At 43.6% G+C, this 20,950-nt stretch overlaps 1 protein-coding gene across 39 annotated transcripts in view; it reads left to right on the top strand.

Moving 5' to 3' along the window:
- Positions 1–20,950, top strand: part of ptprda (protein tyrosine phosphatase receptor type Da) — a 945,911-nt gene that overhangs the window by 912,939 nt on the left and 12,022 nt on the right. For all 39 annotated transcript variants that reach the window (XM_089127357.1, XM_089127359.1, XM_039669504.2 and 36 more), the window contains 9 exons: positions 2,170–2,345; positions 4,234–4,353; positions 4,434–4,588; positions 8,328–8,613; positions 9,663–9,841; positions 9,931–10,057; positions 10,761–10,886; positions 12,410–12,564; positions 14,130–14,265. In XM_089127357.1, the coding sequence (XP_088983483.1) occupies positions 2,170–2,345; positions 4,234–4,353; positions 4,434–4,588; positions 8,328–8,613; positions 9,663–9,841; positions 9,931–10,057; positions 10,761–10,886; positions 12,410–12,564; positions 14,130–14,265 (1,460 nt within the window). The remainder of the gene's footprint in view (positions 1–2,169; positions 2,346–4,233; positions 4,354–4,433; positions 4,589–8,327; positions 8,614–9,662; positions 9,842–9,930; positions 10,058–10,760; positions 10,887–12,409; positions 12,565–14,129; positions 14,266–20,950) is intronic.

The raw sequence follows: 20,950 nt of genomic DNA, 5'->3' as shown, positions 1-20,950 counted from the left end.
TCTATGTGTTAATTTGTTCTGCTATACACAAAGGAAGATATTTGGAAGAATGTTTAATCAAACAGATCTCATTCCCCATTGACTACCATAGTATGTATTTTTTCTATAAAAAAATAATAAATATTTAATTCAAGATATATAACAGTTTATAACTCGTCTTGATGTTATGATGTTGTTTCTCATGTAAATGTATCTTGTGTTTAGGATGTTATACCATTTGACAACCAGACAAACATATTGATACAGCAGCATTACACATTCATATTGAACGTTTTCATCACGTAAAAAAAAATCATTCGCAAAAAAAAAACCCATCTAATTTCCCTCCAAACTGACAAATAACAGATTCAACCAGCGAACAATGAAACAAGTTAATGCCCATCTGCCATGTCCAGCCCTGATAAACGTGCCTGCTTTGTGTTTCACAATGAGAAATGAAATAGAGTGATGAACTGCTGCAGAAAATCCACATCAAACCTTACCCGCTTCATTCACACACCACAAACACTGATGGAGCGGCAAGAGACAAGACAATCTGAGACACACAATGGAGAAAGAGTGGCTGTGTTCTTAAACCTAGTGAGCTCCCTTGACGTTTACTGCCTGTGAAGGGAGCTATAGTGTAAGGAAGCATCCTAATGCTAATGGAACATCATTGACTCAATGCACAGTTGATTCCAATGGAGTTCGCCTCTTGCAATAAGCTGCAAGGAATCACCTTCGGTACCAGTATGTTGTTTTAGTATTCTTTATATTCTATTATATTATTATTATTTTTTTTATTTTAATATTTTTAATTTTTTTTTAATTTTAAGTTTTATTTAGCAAAAACAACACTGAGTGGGTTGAAAAACAGTTTACTTCTTGTTTTAATTATGTTCAGATATTTATTTTTACTCTACAACAAGACAAAATATACAACAAAATATACCTTTTTATGAAGCCTTCACATGTTGGCAGCTCACTAGATTTTGGAACAGAGTTATAATGTGTCAAGTATACATGGCTGGTCAAATACACACACACACATACACACATCTGTTCATTACTATTTTTTATATCTATGAGTCATTTTGGCCTCTTTTGTCTCCAAAAGCGGTAAGGAAATGCAGGATTAATTGTCTTTCTATCCTGTCAGTCACAGAATGAACGAGAAAATTAAAACATGGAGTTTTTAATTTATTTATTAATTCTTAGTGAAATGATTCACATAGAAGAGAGACAGACAGACCGAGAGAGGGAGGGACAGCGAGTGAGTGGAGGCGTCGGGCGGACGAGGGAACGCTGGGATGAGTTTTATCTCTCTGTTGCATGTGTGAGCTGAGCTGGAGCTGCAGCATTGACACGCTGTCAGCCCTTTAACAGCAGAAATCAAGCCTTGCTCTGTTTTCTCCAGATTTCTCATACTTTTTCACTTAGATTCAGTTTACTCTACTGTGTTTTTGTTTGTTTGTTTGTTTCTAATGGAGAATGGAGGTCTTCTCATCAGAAATCACACATATGAAATGAAGATCTGTGGCCATTTTGCATAAACTTCACATCTAAAGTTTGACAATCTCACTGATCTGTCATTCTAATATGTGCAGCATTATCATAATGAAAAACTGTTATGTTATTAAATGATTTGTTTTTGATAACTAAACGTATGATGAACAATAAGTCAACATGCTAAAAGTCTGTAAATGAAAGTCAATCTAGAGCATGTTTTTTTTTTTTTTTTTTTTTTTTTTTTTTAACAGGTGAACAGCTATGAAATATAACTAACAAGACGGTATCTTGAATATGCACTAATTTACATAAATCTGAAAGCCAGGTTCAAAATTAGTTTGATTTTGTTAACATATTAGAGGTATAGTTTTTTTTTTTTTTTTTTTTTTATACAGAATGTATTTTGCATATTTATTTGTTATATGAACAAGCACCTCTAAAAAACATAGATAGTAAGATAGATAAATATACAGATGCAAATGGTTGAAGTGCAATAAAATAGCATCCCCCCCCCCAATTTAATTGTATTTTTGTATTAAATACAAACCAAGTATTTTGTTTTATACTTGGTTTGTATTTAATACTTTAGCATCCAAATAGCCAAGTGCTAAAAACACAGCTCACAGTGCTCCGTAGTCGTCTTGTTCTCACTGTGTTCTGTATGTTGTGCTGTTTTCGCAGGTATTCCAGGAAGCGATTACATCAACTCAAACTACATTGATGGTTACCGCAAACAGAACGCCTACATTGCTACACAAGGCGCGCTGCCGGAGACCTTCGGCGATTTTTGGCGTATGATCTGGGAGCAGCGAAGTGCAAATATTGTCATGATGACCAAACTCGAGGAAAGATCCAGGGTACGATTTGCTGCGACATCACTACTAATCTGTTGATTTGATTAGCTTACACTGTTGTCTGTTCACACCCAACGTGACAAATCAATCACAAATCAGTCAGAAGAGCGTGTGGATGGAGTCTCTCTCCAAGCGTACTGCTGTCTCGCAATTAAATTGATAAGTGTTTAAATTAACAACATTTTGACATTATTTAAAACTTTGTCACGTGTTTGTTGCTATTAGAATGTGTCAGTTAATCAATACTGGATTTAGTTTCAATTTGCAGTACCGTTTTTGAATGAATAATTAATTGCTTATTTTTGGACAAACAACAATAAAACAATTAATTTAATAATTATTATTTTTATTAATGGAACTTGTAATGAATATTGTACAGGAGTGTTGCATTATTTATTTTTTACTATTAGACTATTTACTATTAACTATTAGATATGTTTGACAAATTATTATCTCGCATAAAATAAACCTAATCTAAAATTATACATCAAAGCCGTGATTTTTTGTTGTAATATAATTGTAAAGAAATATTAATTATTAACTAAAGTTAAATGTCACACAATTTGCATGTACATTTTTTCAAGGAAAAACATACTGTATATCATGGAAATATAGATCTTATAAATCTAAATGCGTAATTTATAGGAAATAAACTAACAAATTAAGATTTATTGGCAAATAACTGACAATCACACAAACCGGGGTGTTAAACTGATTTTAGTAACAGTTTTGGGGAAAAAAAATGCAAACATCATATAAATAGAAAATAAACAGCTTAAAAAATATTTTGTTTCTCCTCCTAATGTTTTTCTGATGGTAAAGCATCTTTTTGTACTGACTGTTTGTTCTGGCCCTATTTCATACCCTATTTGTGAAAAGCACGCAACCATTTTTCTTTTAACAAATTACATAAATTATTGGCAAATTTAACTGTTTTCAAACAGAGGTTTAAAAGCTTTTGTCGTTTTTGTCAAACTGATTGCTGGTCTAATTAATATAATCCATGTCATCCACAATTTTTGCAAATTTTACTCACATTTCATTTAATCTTTTCCTCATTTGCACCATTGGTGTGTGTGTGTGTGTGTGTGTGTCTGTGTTTTCTCAGATTCCTTCTAATTTATTCTCTAAGCCAAGCATCATGTCGTTTTCAGCTGTCATTATGAGTTGCAGAATTTAAATTCTTGATTTTCCTGCATTTATTCTTTGTGATCTGAATTCTCCTTTGCATGAATCCATGGACTGATGCTTCTGCTCTGTCTTGCTGGTCTAATCTTTAAAGATGGACTGGAGGGTCACATAAAGCAGCTCTCCTGCGGTGCGGCCATAATATGCAGCCTCTCATGGTTTCAGTCATGTAGCGCTAGAACGTCTTGATGCATTTTAATGAGTACAGCGACAAGATATTCTCAGCTAAACAACGTCTTTACGAATATGTTATCAGCAGAATATAATCTTTAAGATCCTGCTCGTTTGCATTTAGACAGACCTGCATTGAACATGCGATGCACGTCGATTTTCTTTTTGTAACCGTGTTTTCAGTCCTTTTTATTATTTTCCTCCTGACAGCGTGGCTGCCGTACAGTAATGTGACGCTATTTTATAGCGACTTACAATGCAACCAACATCTATAATGGTAAAAAGGCCCCAGCTTTAATGTGATTGGGAAAGAGCGCTTGAGATAGTAATTATAGCGTCTGTCAGGCTCATGAAAAACCCACTCGTTGTTGAGAAATCCGCTTGTCAGCAGGAAATTGGAATTGTGTTGCTCGCTGCAGTTATTCTCTTGCTTTAAATGGACTTGATGTATGTTTGCTGCTGCAGGTTTGATGGAGATGTGTGTGTGTGTGTGTGTGTGTGTGTGTGTGTGTGTGTGTGCGTGCGTTTGCAGGTGAAGTGTGACCAGTACTGGCCAAACAGAGGGACAGAGACGTACGGACTCATTCAGGTCACGCTGCTAGACACTGTCGAGTTGGCGACGTACTGCGTCCGAACGTTTGCACTTTACAAGGTATGTGAGTGTTTCACGGATCATTCACCCAAAACTGAAATATTTCATCTGTGCTGTGAGGGTTTTACTCTTCATTTCAGAACGGCTCCAGTGAGAAGCGGGAGGTGCGGCAGTTCCAGTTTACGGCGTGGCCGGATCACGGCGTTCCAGAACATCCCACGCCATTCCTGGCCTTCCTGCGCAGGGTCAAATCATGCAACCCGCCAGACGCTGGACCAATGGTGGTGCATTGCAGGTCTGAAGAGATCTCTTTCATTGCTTTTACATTATTGTTTTATTTATATTTATATTATTAGTAACACAATTATTATCATTAAATTATCATTAAACTCCAACAATGATTTGTAATATGCATTAAATATTGTTGCTAACATGTAAATATTTTATTGTTACGTATAGTACACCATTAAAAAAATGTGGAGTATTTTTTTTTTCCAAAGAAATTAATACTTTTATTCAGCAAGGATGCATTCAATTGATCAGAAGTGACAGTAAATATATTTATAATATTACAAAATATTTATATTTCTAATAAATACCGTTCTTTTATATTTTTTTCACACAAATATTTAGCAAAAAAAACTTTTTTTTAAATAAATAAAATTTTGTGTATTCGAGCAGCAAATCAGCATATTAGAATGATTTCCGAAGGATCAGGTGACACTGATGACTGGAGTGAGGATGATGAAAATTCAGCTTTGTATTCAGGATTGCATTTTAAAATGCTTTCACATAGAACATTTATGTTTTTAACTGTTTTTACTGTATTTTTTTAACAAATAATTGCAGCAATGATGAACAGAAGAGATTTTTTTTCAGAAACATTTAAATGGTAATGTTTCCAAATCCCGATTTCATCTTTTTTTCCAAACAGCAGAATTCATATTAATGTACTGATATCTGAAGTAGAAAACTGAGGGGAAAAAAAATTATTGGTCAATTCCTTTCTTGGTCTCAAGTTTTAAACATACACTTCGTCTGTGTGTCTCTGTACAAAGAAACATGATTTTGGTGCATGGCATAACATGAGGCACTCTTGCATTTATGGAAAACCCAGATATGAAACCATCTGTTAAATTCCCCTCTAAGCGAAAGCAGCACAAAAAAAAAAAAAACATCAGGCAGCAAGAGGCATGCAAAAAAGACAAGCCACAAGCTTCCATCGGAAAACTGCCAGATAGAAAACAAGGATTAGTAAACCCTTAAAAATAACACATACGGCAGTTAATTAGAGCTCCCAGCGGAGCGCCTGAAATTGAAAAAAAAATCCTTATTTCCCCTCTTTTCTCTAGCTGGCTTGCGTGCTGAATACGGGAATTAATATCATTCATTGGGACGGAGACTTTGAATTCCTTTCGGCTCAGATCAGATAACGACTCGACAGTGAGACTTTAATCCTTTCAAAAACACCGTCCCCCCTCCGCGAGCTCTCGCCTGACCATTAAAAAACCTCATTCTTTCATTTCGTGGCTGGTGTCAGAAAGTTGACGCATCCTTCGGGAAGAGCAGAGAAAGTTTTAAGCTTTGCATATGATGTGCTAACGTGTGGGCAGGAGATTATATGTGCTGTTTGTCAGGCAAAACACAAGAACTTGTGAGTTAGTATTCTCACTGAAAGCATTTGTCGCTTTAAACGATTCGCCTAGCAAAGAATGGACATTCATACTGCATACGCTTAATGCTTTTGTGAAATCTGACGAATCGATGCTGATAGCCACGTATATACTCTCGCTCTGGGCAGTGTTAGCCGTAAAGAGGGTGTTTACCCCTGTCACCTGTAACCCACGGCTCGCCGCAGACACACAGCCAGTCAGCCGTTATTGCAACAAAAGAGAAAGTCCATCCATTCGCATGATTGAATGTCACAGAGATCACTGACCGAGACACGGGCGGAGGGCTTGTGAGGGGTAAATCTGACACAACAGTGATTTCTAAAGGATGTTTGAGTGAATCTCATGAAACCTGTCAAGAACATACCCTCATCACTTTCAGCATTAAAATTGAAGTTGGATAAAGAAAAGACAGTCTTGCTAAAATCAGTGGATATTTCAGGATAGTTTAAGTCAGTTTGTTTAGTTTATTTAAAGTGGTCATATTAGGCTACTATGCTTTTATGTTAAACTTTCTTTAGTGTGTAATGCTGCTGTTTGAGCAAGAAAAAGGTCTGATGCCTGGTTTTGTTGCATTAGTAGTAGTGGTCGACCGACATTGAATTTTTAGATGGCCGATACCGATATCTTAGAGAGCAGGGTACCCGCAAAATTTTAGTAAAAAAATTATTGTAATTCATACAAAATTATTGTAATTCATTCTGGGTTTGCCTTATGTGGTAATAATATATGTGATGCTGCTTTGGAATTTGGCCAAAAAGAGCTGAAATAATAATAAGAATCCAGAATTAGACTTTGTGAATGGCCTCTGTCGGGAGCTCCTCAAAATGGGTTTTGGAAACTTTATGTATTTATTAATGAAAGTTCTATGTGTGTTATTCCTGTTAAAGTGTGTCGTTGCTTAAGAATTCTCACTCTGCTCATGTTTTCACGCAGGAAGAGCACTAATATGAGCGTATGTAGTCTTTAATGAAGGGCTCTGATCTCAGGTGTCGGTGGTTGACGTCAGCTGCGGCGCTTCAGAAAGTTAGCAAAGCGTTGGCCTCTTCAAAGTGATGGAAAGAGGAAAGTAGATGGAGGCTTTTAGAGTCTGTAGATGGAGGTTAGAGAGGGTGAGAGGCTAAATGGAGGGCTTGTTTTCCTCTGATAGCGAGCACAAGTGTACAGCAATCAAACCGAGTCAAGAACGGCTTCATCCACTCGGCAGAAACTCTGAAATTAGAGTTTCAGTGCAGCTTCAAAGGGCTTTAAACGATACCAGACGATGAATAAGGGTCTTATCTAGCGAAACGATCGGCCATTTCAAAAATAAATAAAACACTTTAAGTTTTATAAGCACAAACACTCGCCTTGCTCTGTTCTGTGATGCACGTTCGTGACTCTCCTGTTCAAACTCGTTCATCAAAATGAACAAATCTTTTTTTCGAGTTATTTGGTTCATTCAATTAACGAAATGACTCGAAAAAAGATTAGTTAATCTTGGACATCTTGGATGACAAGGGGGTGATTAAATTATCAAAGTTGAACTACTCCTTTAAGAGATATTTACAGACTGTAATGATGCATTTCCATGGTTATTAGCATTAGAAATGTACCAAAATTATTATAGATTTTTACGTAATATAAAATATTAATTATATTTTATATCAAATGTAAAAGGGGTTATGGCTTCTGGATGCACACAAGGGTTTGAATGAGCTCGCGAGTTCCCGTTTCCACGTGCTTCAGCATCAGTTGTGCGCTCAGTTATTTTAGGCATTGATTTGTCGCCATAAAAATACTGCATTATATTCATGTCAACATGAACTCAGTTTCTTCAGCACCCTAATATTACAATGCCTTTTACGGACCTGCACATGATAATGTCCAGTTCTCATCCCAAGGCGTCATATACTGATGCTTTTGACAATACGTAGACATCCAACGCACATTAGCGTCAATATGAGACGCAGATATATATGGGGCAGAGGGCACCTCCTGGTGGTCTAACCCTACCCCAGACCTAAACTTACCCATACTCTGTGCATGTTATATTGGGTGCCATGTGCGTTGGATGTCTACGCTTTGGCAAAAGCGTCAGTATATGATGCCTTGGGATGAGAATGCATTGTAATATCACATGTGCATATTTGCACTATTCAGAGTGGAATAGATGCGATTAAAGTGTTAACATACCTTTTTATTGAGATTAAATTCAGCATGCAACACACAGCATGCGTTATATTGCCTAAATCTCTTTGTAATTTCATTATGTAAGCATGTAAACATGATCTTTGACAATGAAACTAATTAAACCACCTTAACACAAACTACACAACACACAAATCCTCTGTCCTCTTTTTTCTCATCCGTCACGGCTGACAGTGCCGGTGTGGGTCGGACTGGCTGCTTCATCGTCATCGACGCCATGCTGGAGCGAATTAAACATGAGAAGACGGTAGACATTTACGGTCATGTCACGCTCATGCGTGCACAGAGGAACTACATGGTCCAGACGGAAGACCAGTACGTCTTCATTCACGACGCGCTCCAGGAGGCCGTCACTTGCGGGACCACTGAGGTTCCCGCCCGGAACTTGTACGCCTACATCCAGAAGCTCACGCAGATCGAGTCCGGAGATAATGTTACCGGAATGGAGCTAGAGTTTAAGGTAAGATGGATGTTACCAAACTCAATCTCAGAAGCTCTGTCTTTCTCTCTGTCTGTCTGTCTGTTCGTCCATCCATCCTTCCATCTATAAATCTGTCTGCCTGTCTATCATTTTATCAGTCTGTCTGTCCTTATACTTTTTCATAGAAGAAAACTGTTTGGATGAATAGGTTCACAAAAAGGCTAAAATAGTGCAGTTTCTTGTTTAGTTTATCTGTCTAGTGTCCTATCCACTGACACATCTGATTACTCCAGATCAAACTACCATCTGAAGACAAGGGGCCTTGAAACGGTGTGATCATGTCACATAAGCTCTGGCTCCTCCTTCCTGGAAAGACTGCAGTAGCCACAGGAAGCTGCTTGTCTCTCTTCTGTTATTCAACCCCGCCACATTTTACATGGCCTGTAGTTTCTGTAACAGAAATCTATTTACCCAGAGTAAGAAGGTGATCGAATGTCATGCCACATCATGATCACTCAGCAAGCAAAGCCCCAGCCCTGGAGTTGACCCCGCTGGTGAGGCTTTGGCTGCTGGTGTTTGGACTGTCTCAGCCCACCACACGCCGGCTCTCCAGCTCTCTCTCCACCGGCCGCAGAGACAGTGTGGGGCCTGTGGTTTCTTCTTTAGGAGCCCAGAGATCCCTACACCGTTCTCACACAAGTGCTAAACATTACTTTGCTCACATTTGCTTTCACTCTCTTGTTTTCATGACCAAGTTCAAAACAGTTAAAGACATTAAACATCTGCTGAAACACTGTTTGTGTTCATGCACTGGTTTAATGTCAACATACTGAAATCAACTATTTCTGTCTGTCTATCTATCTGTCTGTCTATCTGTAAATCTTAAAAATCTAGTAAATCTAGTAAATAGTAGTACATCTGAAAGCATTCAGTTTGCATCTCCGATTACTCTTAAACTACCCACAAAAGTAAACTATCCACAAGGCCTTAATAAACTTAATACGTCTTCAGCATCATATCAAATCACTATCTATACAAACTTCGTTTTTATTTATTTTTTAATGTTGTTTACCATTTGTTCCATGCAGCGGTTAGCTAACACAAAAGCTCACACCTCACGGTTCATCAGTGCCAACCTGGCCTGCAACAAATTCAAAAATCGACTGGTTAACATCATGCCCTACGAGTCCACGCGCGTCTGTCTGCAGCCAATCAGAGGAGTTGAGGGCTCCGATTACATCAACGCCAGCTTTATTGATGGATACAGGTGAGCAGAAAAGCCTAGATCTGTCTGTCTGTCTGTTTGTGCATGTGAATATAATGGTAAATGTTTTTCCTCTTCCACTGTATCGTCAGGCAACAGAAGGCTTACATTGCAACGCAGGGTCCTTTAGCCGAAACCACAGAAGACTTCTGGAGGATGCTTTGGGAACATAACTCAACCATCATAGTGATGCTGACCAAACTCAGAGAGATGGGCAGAGTGAGTATTTGGCAACTGCTCATCCAAACATCTAAATCTGTATCACAATCAGACTAAATGTTGTCCTTGTATGTGGGATAAATGTTGGTTCTTGCAACTGGACATTGTGCAGATGGGGGAAGATAAATAAACTTAACTGAAAAAATGTAGGCCTACTCTGTAATGAAAATAAAAAGGTTTTTGTGAAGTACATTGAAACTAAAAACATGAAAATGTTCACTCAGAGATAGCTAGTGAATTTAACAAACAATTGCAAAGAGATGGTAACATATTTTAAAGTAAAAAAATAATAATATTTAAATACATTTTCTGGAGACAAACAGCAAAAATGGAGATGAAAAAAACAAACTCTTCTATCTTCTATCTCAGCAACTCTCACACCTTTTTAAGGACATAAAAAAGACAAAAATACTCTTGCCAACACTACAGGCTACAATCACAATTCAAAATGGTCACATGATTTAAACTTCAAATTTATTTAAACATCAAAATACCACAATAACGATTTGAATGCCCCCGGAGACGTCTGCCAAGAAAATTTTCCAAATTTTCTCTGTTTAGAGATGCCGTTATCCTTGTGTTTCTGAAATCGATTTTTTTTTTTTCCAAATACATTTCTGGTGATTATCTTCTCTCAATGATTACTCCTGCCAGTGCTGTTATTTGTACCCTAGCTTACACACTGCTGTATTCTGTCCATCAGGAAAAATGCCATCAGTACTGGCCAGCAGAGCGTTCAGCCAGGTATCAGTACTTTGTTGTGGATCCAATGGCTGAATACAACATGCCCCAGTACATCCTGAGAGAGTTCAAAGTGACAGACGCCAGGGTAAGATGGCAGAACCTTGGAACCTACTGTGATTTGTGTGTTATAGTACATGTTCAGTCTGAGAGGATCTGTGTTCATTATTCTAATTCCCTCAATGCGTTAATTTTGATAACTCCATCTTGCCATCTTATATATGTCTCTGTCTTTTGCGTTGATTATCTTGGATATAAAAAATCTCAAAAGAAAGGTGAACTCTCTGAGCTTCTCATCAGGAAAAGCTTTTTCATCCGCCCACATCGGAGGAATTAGTGTCTGGAAATCACTCATTCGCATGCTCAGGTGAAGCACACACGTCTGAGCTGTGGGTGGCTGAAGCCTCATATCCCACTAACAGAAAAACACTGGTGAAACATAGTGTTCTTGGTGTACCATGTATATACCCTGTAAAGACCATAACAATGACGTCGATTGTACCATATCAATCTGAACGTGATGACGAAACATTAGAAGAACTTGTTATTCAACCTGATTCTCCATCGCAAGTTTAGACTTTGGCAGGACATGTCTCAGTGATATGCACTCAGTTTGAGGTACATTATCAGATGCTGCAACTGTAATTCCTCACCATCAGCATTAACAAGTGTATGTCCATCAACAAACCCATGTGTTTATTTTGAATTTATTGCAATGCACATATGGTAACTGTATTAACTATATCAATAACAGAGCATATGTTAGCCTAACAGTTATGGGAATGACTGATGTAACATTAAAGTTTGTTAAACAAATTTTGCTCCATCGCTTATCTCAAAGTAGTACGAACGACAGGAATTTTGCATTAATAGACAGTTTTAGGCAATTTTAGGCCCACAGCTGATTAGCAGAACTTTTAGTAAGAAAGTAATAACGCGAGTTAGCCAGAAAATTACACAATATATAACACAAAACTATTTATTACGAAAACTCAAGTGTTTGCAAGCGTTTTGCGAATCCAGTGTTGAACTTTGAAATTTTAGAAGCAGTTTTTTTTTTTTTTTTTTTTTTTTTTTAATGATGTGTTTGTAGGCGGGACAGCATACAACATAGGTGATAATTATGCAAATGTATTATCTAGTGATTTAGAGCGCAGTGGGATTTGAAATACAGATGACTTTATTAGGCAGTTCAGAGTCGATTCTTTATTTTCTTTATTTCTAACTTTACTTTCAACTTCACAACTGCAGAACATTTACATTTCAACAGCTACACACTGCATGAAAGGGAATATTCAAAGAAACATAATAGGACCACTTTAATGTTACTAAATACATGCGTCAATTTATAATAAAAAAGGTAACATCTAACTGACCACAAATTTTGAAGGCTTACAAATTTTGAAGGCTTGCTTTCAGTATATATATATTTTTTCATTTATTAATGTTTCTTGGGCTTTTCAACCCTCATTCTGCATGGGTGATGTTCTCATCAGTGTTTGACAAGCGCAGCGTTTGCCACACATAAATGTGAATGTAATGGATTGGTGTTATGCGTCAGGGAGCAGCTGCAGCTCCTTTATGTTGGTTTGTGTCTCTCTCTTCTTTTAGGACGGACAGTCACGGACCGTCAGGCAGTTCCAGTTCACAGACTGGCCAGAACAAGGCGTGCCAAAGTCAGGGGAAGGCTTCATCGACTTCATCGGCCAAGTGCATAAAACAAAAGAGCAGTTTGGTCAGGATGGACCCATATCGGTCCACTGTAGGTAAGAAAGACACAAGTCTATGTGAGGAAAAACAGAGCCTTGCAGATTGTAACTTTCCATCACTACACTAAACTCTTGTCTTTTGTTCTATTTAATGACAAAAATGATCTAATAACAAAAACCTCTATATATTTAAAATTTTATATTATACATTTTTATATAATTCTTATAAAATAAATAAACCATGAAAGGGTGCTTACGTCACTGATTACCCAGATTCTTTTTGTCTGAAGAAGCCGTGCAGGCATGTATGAAGTATCGCAAATAGACACCGCATCTCGTTCCTTTCTCACGTAGGGAACACATAGGTAACCCCAAAGGTTACTTTTCAAGGGAACTTCGAATGTACGTCATGGCATTGTAACCCTTTTGCTATAAGCTATAGATAAACCATATAAGCTGGGTGGTCATTCCAGACCATGAGGGGGGCATCCATTGTAACCCTTGCAATAGCAAAATGCCTCAAGCATGAGAACCAAGGTTGAAGCCGTGGTCTGTCTACAAGCAACTGTGCATAACCCTGTGACCCAAAAAGGATAGCTCCTTAGGGTAAGACACTAGATGATCATCCAGGACCACTATGAGTAAGGTGTCCACCATAGCAACAACGACAACATGTGGGACTCAAGTTTGAAGCTAGAGTCTGACTACATAGTTCCTCTAAAGGATATCTACTCCTTGGCCCAGATCAAGGACTGCTGTGCCAACCTGAACAGGGGACGCAAACTCAACCTCCCCTGGTGATTTATACACATGTACATGTTCTGGAGTCACAATGGAGCCAGAGTCACATCCTTGCGCTTTGTGAAGGTGCAAGGCAATAAAGGAAGACTGAAAGGTAGAACTCCATATTGGTATACTTCAATATATATGCTATGTATGCTATGCACAATTAACACAGTCAGCCCCCGCGAGAACTGTCTGAGTGTTTTCCGCTCCCAAGCAAACAACACAGAGATCGTGTGAGTCATCACCTGTAAGAAAGTGGGGCACCACAGCACACACCTCACAAATTTCTTTGCTTGCCATTCTTATAGTACTCCTATCTACATAAAATCAGACAATCAGGGCATACAATTTTGACAAACTGATGCTGGTGATTTTGGGACCCTTTATGGTCTTGATGGCATGCTAAGCTCCTTCACATGACCTCCATCGGCCAATAAATCATGCTGAAGGCTTTTCTATAGTGGCAACGCCATGACGCAGAGTCGAAGTTCCATCGAAATGGAACTCACTGGCTTTTTAAAAATAAATTTGAATTTAAATCTACTAACACAAATTTATAAAGTGTACTAAAATAAACATCTAAATGTGTATTTTGGGTGTTTTCTTTCCACTAATCTAAGTGAAGACATGTTATAAATCAGAACATACCTCAAGACCATGACTAAGACCAGTGTATGAAAGTTATTGGTCACTTTTTTGCATGTTAAAAGAAAACGGTTTGTTATATCAAAAATCCAGTGGGCAAATGTTTTGAGGCATAATATATCTCGATAACTCTTCAGATAATTAAACAGATTACTCTGTGTTTTTGATTGTTTTGTTGAATGTCTCGGCAGTGCTGGCGTCGGCCGGACAGGAGTCTTCATCACGCTAAGTATTGTTCTGGAGCGGATGCGTTATGAAGGCGTGGTGGACATCTTCCAGACGGTCAAGATGTTAAGAACACAGCGGCCGGCAATGGTCCAGACCGAAGTACGTTACATATTCACACTTTGACTTAAAATGCAAACTTGTGAACTGTCAGTTACCCACTACAGTTGCCGCACTTTTTATTGCCTTTCATTCAAAAGCTTAAACACTCTAAATTCATCGTGAAACTGTTTTAAAAACTGAACCATGGAAACTTTACTTACAAAAAAAAACAACATATTTTTTTGTGATATCAACTTCAAATTCAAAACACAACAAAATTATTTTGTAAAATATATATTTTGTATAAAGTAAATGTTTAGTTCAGAACATTTGCTTTAAAATAAACTTAAACTTCACTTCACTTTTGCAAATAATGTGTCCTCTTTAAAAAGAAACGTCTCGGTTACGTATGTAACCCTCGTTCCCTGAGTAGGGAACGGAGACGTTACGTCAGAAGTGACGGAGATTGGGGGATTTCGCATAGAAAGCCAATCCTCTTCGAGTATTTAAACACGAGCCAATGGCATGCAATGCCTTGGGGCTGCGGAAATTTGCATAGCGTACTCCGCCCTACTCCGTGAGTATAAAAGGAGGAAGTGAACGCAACCGCAGTATGTCTTCGCTGAGGAGCCAAGACTGAACTCGGCGTCTACCCAGCGATACAGCAGAAGTGGCAGGGAGACGTAACGTCTCCGTTCCCTACTCAGGGAACGAGGGTTACATACGTAACCGAGACGTTCCCTTTCGTAGTCACTTCGAGTTACGTCAGAAGTGACGGAGATTGGGGGTCTGTGCCATCACGCCATCTTCAAGCTGTCTTCCAGTGCCCTGCGAAAGTCTGGACCCCCGAGCCTTACCTCTTTTTTTTTTTTTTTTTGGGGGGATCCGACTTTGACACAGGATTACCAAGGTACACTGGGAAACATATCCCGGAAGGGACATGCTACCAGATGCCTACCAAAGGGAGGACTTACGAAACACATATGGCCACATAGGAACACATATGGAACACTGGAGTACCAACCGCAGGTGGCTACTAATTTCAACTCCAGGGGTGGCAGATGGCTTGCCAAGGGAAGACACATGCTCAGAGAGGCTTACAGTGGATAATACACATGAGACGGTTACCAAGGGGAACCGTGCGCATGGAGGCACCTAGCCAGCATCCAGAGCAACAGCAGTGGTGCCCGCATCGTCGGTGCTGGAGGACTCAAGACTTCAATGGAAGAACTGAGGAAATATCGCACTTATCCAGTCCGGGGAGTGGAGTGGCGAGCAAGCGAAGACACCTGAGCGGATCCAGAACTGGCCGAAACGAGTACGTGAGAGGATACCGGCTCAATTCGCAGATTATAGAATCTGGCGAAGGTGTTGGGTGTCGCCCAGCCTGCAGCTCTGCAGATGTCTGTTAGCGAGGCGCCGTGCGCTAAAGCCCAAGAGGAGGCTACACTCCGAGTGGAATGGGCCGTCACACCAAGGGGGCACGGAATGCCTTGCTGCTGGTAAGACAAAGCAATGGCATCCACTATCCAGTGGGACAGCCGTTGCTTTGAGAGAGCCCTTCCCTTCTGGCTCCCCCCATGACAGATAAAGAGCTGGTCTGAGGTCCTGAAACACTGCGTTCTGTCGACATAGGTGCGGAGAGCACGTACCGGACAGAGCAGTGCCAAGGCTGGGTCTGCCTCCTCCAGGGGCAGCGCTTGCAGGTTCACCACCAGGTCCCGGAGGGGAGTGGTAGGAACCTTGGGCATATATCCAGGCCGGGGTCTCAGGAATACGTGAGAGTAAGCCGGCCCGAACTCCAGGCACACTTCGTCAACAGAGAGTGCGTGCAGGTCCCTTACTCTCCTGATGGAGACCAATGCAATCAGGAGTGCTGTCACATAGGACAGGGCAAAACTCTACCGACTGCAAAGGCTCCAGGGGAGGCCTCTGCAGAGCACCCAGGTCTACTGAGAGGTCCCCAGAGGGCAGGAGGGGAGGGAGGCGGATTTAGCCCCCTCACTCCCCTGATGACCAGGTCATGCTTCCCATAGACTTACCTTTCACTGCATCATGAGACGCGGCAATGCCGCGACATAAATCCAAAGGGTGGAGGGCGACAGCCTACGCTCCAACCCCTCTTGCAGGAAGGAAGCACGACTACGATCGAACATCTCCGGGGGTCTTCTCAGCAAGAAGAACACCAATTGACGAAGAGGTTCCACTTCAACGCATAAAGGTGTCTCGTGGACGACGCTCTTGCGGAAGTGATGGTTGCCGCCACCGCAGGTGGCAGCGAACTCAAACCTGCCTCGTCCCGTCCTGGAGCCACACGTGCAGCCTCCAAGATCGGGACGAGGGTGCCACAGAGTGCCCCGTCTCTGAGAGAGTAGGTCCGGTCTCAGAGGAATAGGCCAAGGAGGTGCTGTCGCGAGGAGCATGAGTTCGGAGAACCACGTCTTGGTGGGCCAGTAGGGGGCTACCAGCAAGACCTGCTCCTCGTCCTCCTTGATCTTGCACAACACCCGTGCAAGGAGGCTCACTGGGGGAACGCACACTTGCGTGGGCCCCGTGGCCAGCTGTGCGCCAGCGCATCCGAGCCGAGAGAGCCGCGGGTCAGAGAATAAACTGGGCGCAGTGGGACGAGTCCCGAGAGGCGAACAGATCTATCTGTGCCTCCCCGAACTGGTCCCAAATCAGCTGGACCGACTGGGGATGGAGTCGCCATTCGCCGGAGATGGGACGGGCCCGGGACAGCTCGTCGGCTGCCCGGTTCCGGTCTCCAGGAATGTAACTGCACGAAGGGACCTCAGGTGCTTCTGACTCCATATCAAGAGGTGGCGGGCGAGCTGCGACAACCGGCGTGAGCGTAGACCCCCCCTGGTGGTTGATGTACGCTACTGCCGTAGTGTTGTCTGAGCGGACAAGCACATGCTGGCCCTAGAGCACGCTCGGAAGCGGTGCCGGGCGAGCCGTACTGCCAACAGCTCGAGGCAATTGATGTGCATGAGGCGCTGGGCTCCTGTCCAGGAACCGGCGGCTGCATGCCCATTGCACATGGCACCCCAACCCGTGGTAGACGCATCCGTGGAGACAACGAGATGCCTGGAAACTCGCTGAATAGGGACCCTGTCCGTAAAAAGCTGAGGTTCGACCACAGGAAGAAGGTTCGGCGCCACGTCGGAGTCACTGGAACTCGGAGCGAGCCGCGATGCCATGCCCACCTCGGGACTCGATCGCGAAGCCACAGCTGAAGCGGTCTCATATGAAGCAAACCGAGCGGCGTACCGCGGATGCCATATGCCCCAGGAGCCTCTGAAATAGTTTCAGTGGAACCGCACTCTTGCCCTCGAACTGTCGAAGACAAGCCAGCAGTGAGTGCGCGCGCTCGTTCGTGAGCTGCGCGGACATGGCGACCGAGTCTATCTCCATGCCGAGAAAAGAGATCCTCTGCACGGGGCAAAGTTTGCTCTTTTCCCGGTTGACCCGAAGGCCCAGACGGGCTAGGTGCCGTAGCACCAGGTCTCTGTGTTCGCAAACCTGAGCTCGAGAGTGTGCTAGTATCAGCCAGTCGTCGAGATAGTTCAGGATGCGAACCCCGTGTTCGCGAAGGGGAACAAGGGCTGCCTCGACGATCTTCGTGAAGACGCGAGGGGACAGAGCTAACCCGAATGGGAGAACGGCGTACTGGTATGCCTGGCCCTCGAAGGCAAACCGAAGAAACGGTCTGTGTCGAGGGAGAATGGAGACATGGAAGTACGCGTCCTTCAGGTCGATCGCTGCAAACCAATCCTGATACCGAACACATTCGAAAATGCGTTTGGCCGTGAGCATTTTGAACGGTAGTCGATGGAGAGAACGGTTCAAAATGCGCAGGTCCAGGATCGGTCGTAACCCACCGGTCTTTCTTGGGGACAATGAAGTAGGGGCTGTACAGCCCGGACCTCACCTCGGCTGGAGGGACCGTCTCGATTGCACCCTTCGCCAGCAGGGTCGCAATCTCCGCTCTCAAGACTGGGGCATTGCCACCAACCATCGTGGAGCGAACTCCCCTGAAGCGGGGAAGAGACCGTGCGAACTGAATCGCGTAGCCGAATCTGATCGTTCTGATGACCCAGCGGGAACCCCGGGAAGCGCTAGCCAGGCTTCCAGGAAGTGAGCCAACGGGGTCATGCGAACCACAGACGTCCCCCCGGAGGGGCAGCGAGGCGGGTCGACCGGCATGCGTGCAGGAGTTACCCCGTCCGGATGCACCGTCGAAACCCGCTCCCCGACAGAAGAGACCAGGGAAGGCAGAGCGTTCCACGGGGGTCTGTTCTGCCGGGGGTCTGGCGACAGAGGGGGAAGGGATTGGCGTAGCCCGGGGACGACACACGCACCCTTCCGCGCCCTCCGAGACAGAGAGGAATGAACGGGGCGACGCACTGGACGTCGTGCGCGCTCATTCCAGTCTGTGTGCTCAATGACAGTGTCAGCTTTCCTCAACCAGCTCAGGGAGCTAGCTAGAACAAAAGATTCTCCACTGGCCCTCCACCGGGGAAGGAGGGGCCCTGCCACCGCCTCCTGAGAAAAACCATGACACTATCACTGAGCGGCCCGCCTCAGGAACATCGCTTCGCCTGGCGTCTAGCGGGGCACGCGGCCTGAGGGGGGGCTCTTTTCTTGGGACGCTTACCTGTGGCCTCCTCCGCGACGCGAACCGGCTGAAGGCTGCTGCTGGGGCCGCGTGGGAGGGAAGGGAGCCGCAGGGGGGCGTCCTCGGCGGCGAGCTGGCGGAGGCGTCCGAGCCGACGGCTGGTTGGAGGCAGCAGCTGGCCGTCGGGGCAGAGAAACCGCCTTCGTCTGCTCCTAGGCGGTCGAGAAGTGCTGGGCAAAGTCCTGGACCGCACCGCCGAACATTATGATGCTCCTGGACCACAGCGGTGGGCATCACCTGACCAAGGGAGCGAGCGACCGCCTCCGTGACCCGTTTAAGGACAAGGTAGGCGGCAGGCTCGCAGCTCGCTTGGTCCGTCACCTCCTCGTGCACATTCCTGAGCAGCTAGCTTTGTAGGTGCTCATCATATGCAGGGCGGAGGCTGCCTGTCCCGCCGCTCTACAGAATCGCGCCGCCATAGACGACGAGAACCCATAGGCTTTGGAGGGGCATCTGAGAGCAACCGCCGGTTAACCGGGGGAGCCCCAGCGTACCCACAGACAGCCGCATCGCCGAGGGGAGGAAGGGCGGGGAACTAAGCACGCCTTTTTTTTTTTTTTTTTATTTTTTAGTGCGTGTCAGTTCCGCATGCAACTCGGGGAAAAAAGGAAATTGGGGTTGGCCGTGGCCGTAAGGCGACAGCGTTACCCAAAAACCAATTATTCAGCCGCGAGAGATCGGGATGGGGCGGAGTTCCACCCCCACCCGATGCTCACGGACGCCCGAGATAGCACGGCCATCATCGCGGGATCAGACACGGCGGCGCTGACGCTCCCGAGGGAGGCAACGCGGCCGCATCCTCACTTCCCGAGGAGTCAAGCCCGCCTAGTGATGCTGTGATCGACATCGCATCATCATCTGGAGCGCTGCCCGAAGCAGCCGGTGCCACCGAAGAAGCAACCGACTGAATCGAACTAACGCTCGCCGGCTCTCGCACTGAGGCGGGAGGTGTGGCCCGAGGAATCGTCGGGGCTTTATCCCACACCATCACCGTAAAATCACCAGGTCCCCGGGTCGACGGGCCCCCTATGGAGGAAACCGATCGAGCGGGGGGGACCGGGACTCTCACTCAAGTGAGATCATTGAGTCTCGACCTCAGTGTAGAGATGGTCATGTTCCCACAGAAGGAACATGAGTCATCCACGAACGCTGCTGCTGCATGCTGAAATGCCCAGGCATACAAAGCAGCGATCGTGACCATCAGATGACGACAGAAATCAACCACACCCAGAAGAACACGGGCGAACCGTCTTTAAAAAGACGTGCGCGTGCAGCTCTTTCAATGAGAGGAGGAAATTCACTCTTTCAGCGCTGAAGCGACCAGGGAGAAGCGCAAAGTCTGGCAGACCACTGCTCAGATCGCAGGCGATGCAGAATCTCGCTGGGTACCGCCGTCACACCAACACTGAAGAGGACGCTCGTCTCGAAGAGTCTTGAACAGTGCTTTCAGGAGTGAAGAGGTTCTCTTGGCTCCGAAGCGAAAACATACTGCGGTTGCGTTCACTTCCTCCTTTTATACTCACGGAGTAGGGCGGAGTACGCTATGCAAATTTCCGCAGCCCCAAGGCATTGCATGCCATTGGCTCGTGTTTAAATACTCGAAGAGGATTGGCTTTCTATGCGAAATCCCCCAATCTCCGTCACTTCTGACGTAACTCGAAGTGACTACGAAAGGGAACCAACATTAGATCTGTATTCCAAATCGTTCTTAAATTACATTTAAGTTCAGTTCAAGACAGTTAGACTAAATCAGGATCAAAAAATACTTTCTCTTCCTCAAGCATTAAGCATCGTATTACATTAAAACTGCTAATAACATGCAGGTCAGTATAGTGATTCATCTTTCAGATGTCCTCTGTAATTTTAGTTAGATGAGACACGTGTGCATTGAGTTTGTGACACTGATGAGGAAAAGAATGTGACTTTGTTCGGCCCGCAAATGCTCATTCTCATTTATAACTACAAACCCTTCAGGTTAGCCATGCAAATTGGTTCAGATAAGCAATTTCACAGCTAACCCACACAATGGCCTTTTGCAGCGTCAATGGGGTAAAATTATTTTCCACG

This window comes from Pimephales promelas, chromosome 1, assembly GCF_988280905.1.
Source record: "Pimephales promelas chromosome 1, fPimPro1.hap1.1, whole genome shotgun sequence".
Taxonomy (NCBI): Eukaryota; Metazoa; Chordata; class Actinopteri; order Cypriniformes; family Leuciscidae; genus Pimephales; species Pimephales promelas.
This window is presented reverse-complemented; position numbering and strand designations above follow the sequence as displayed.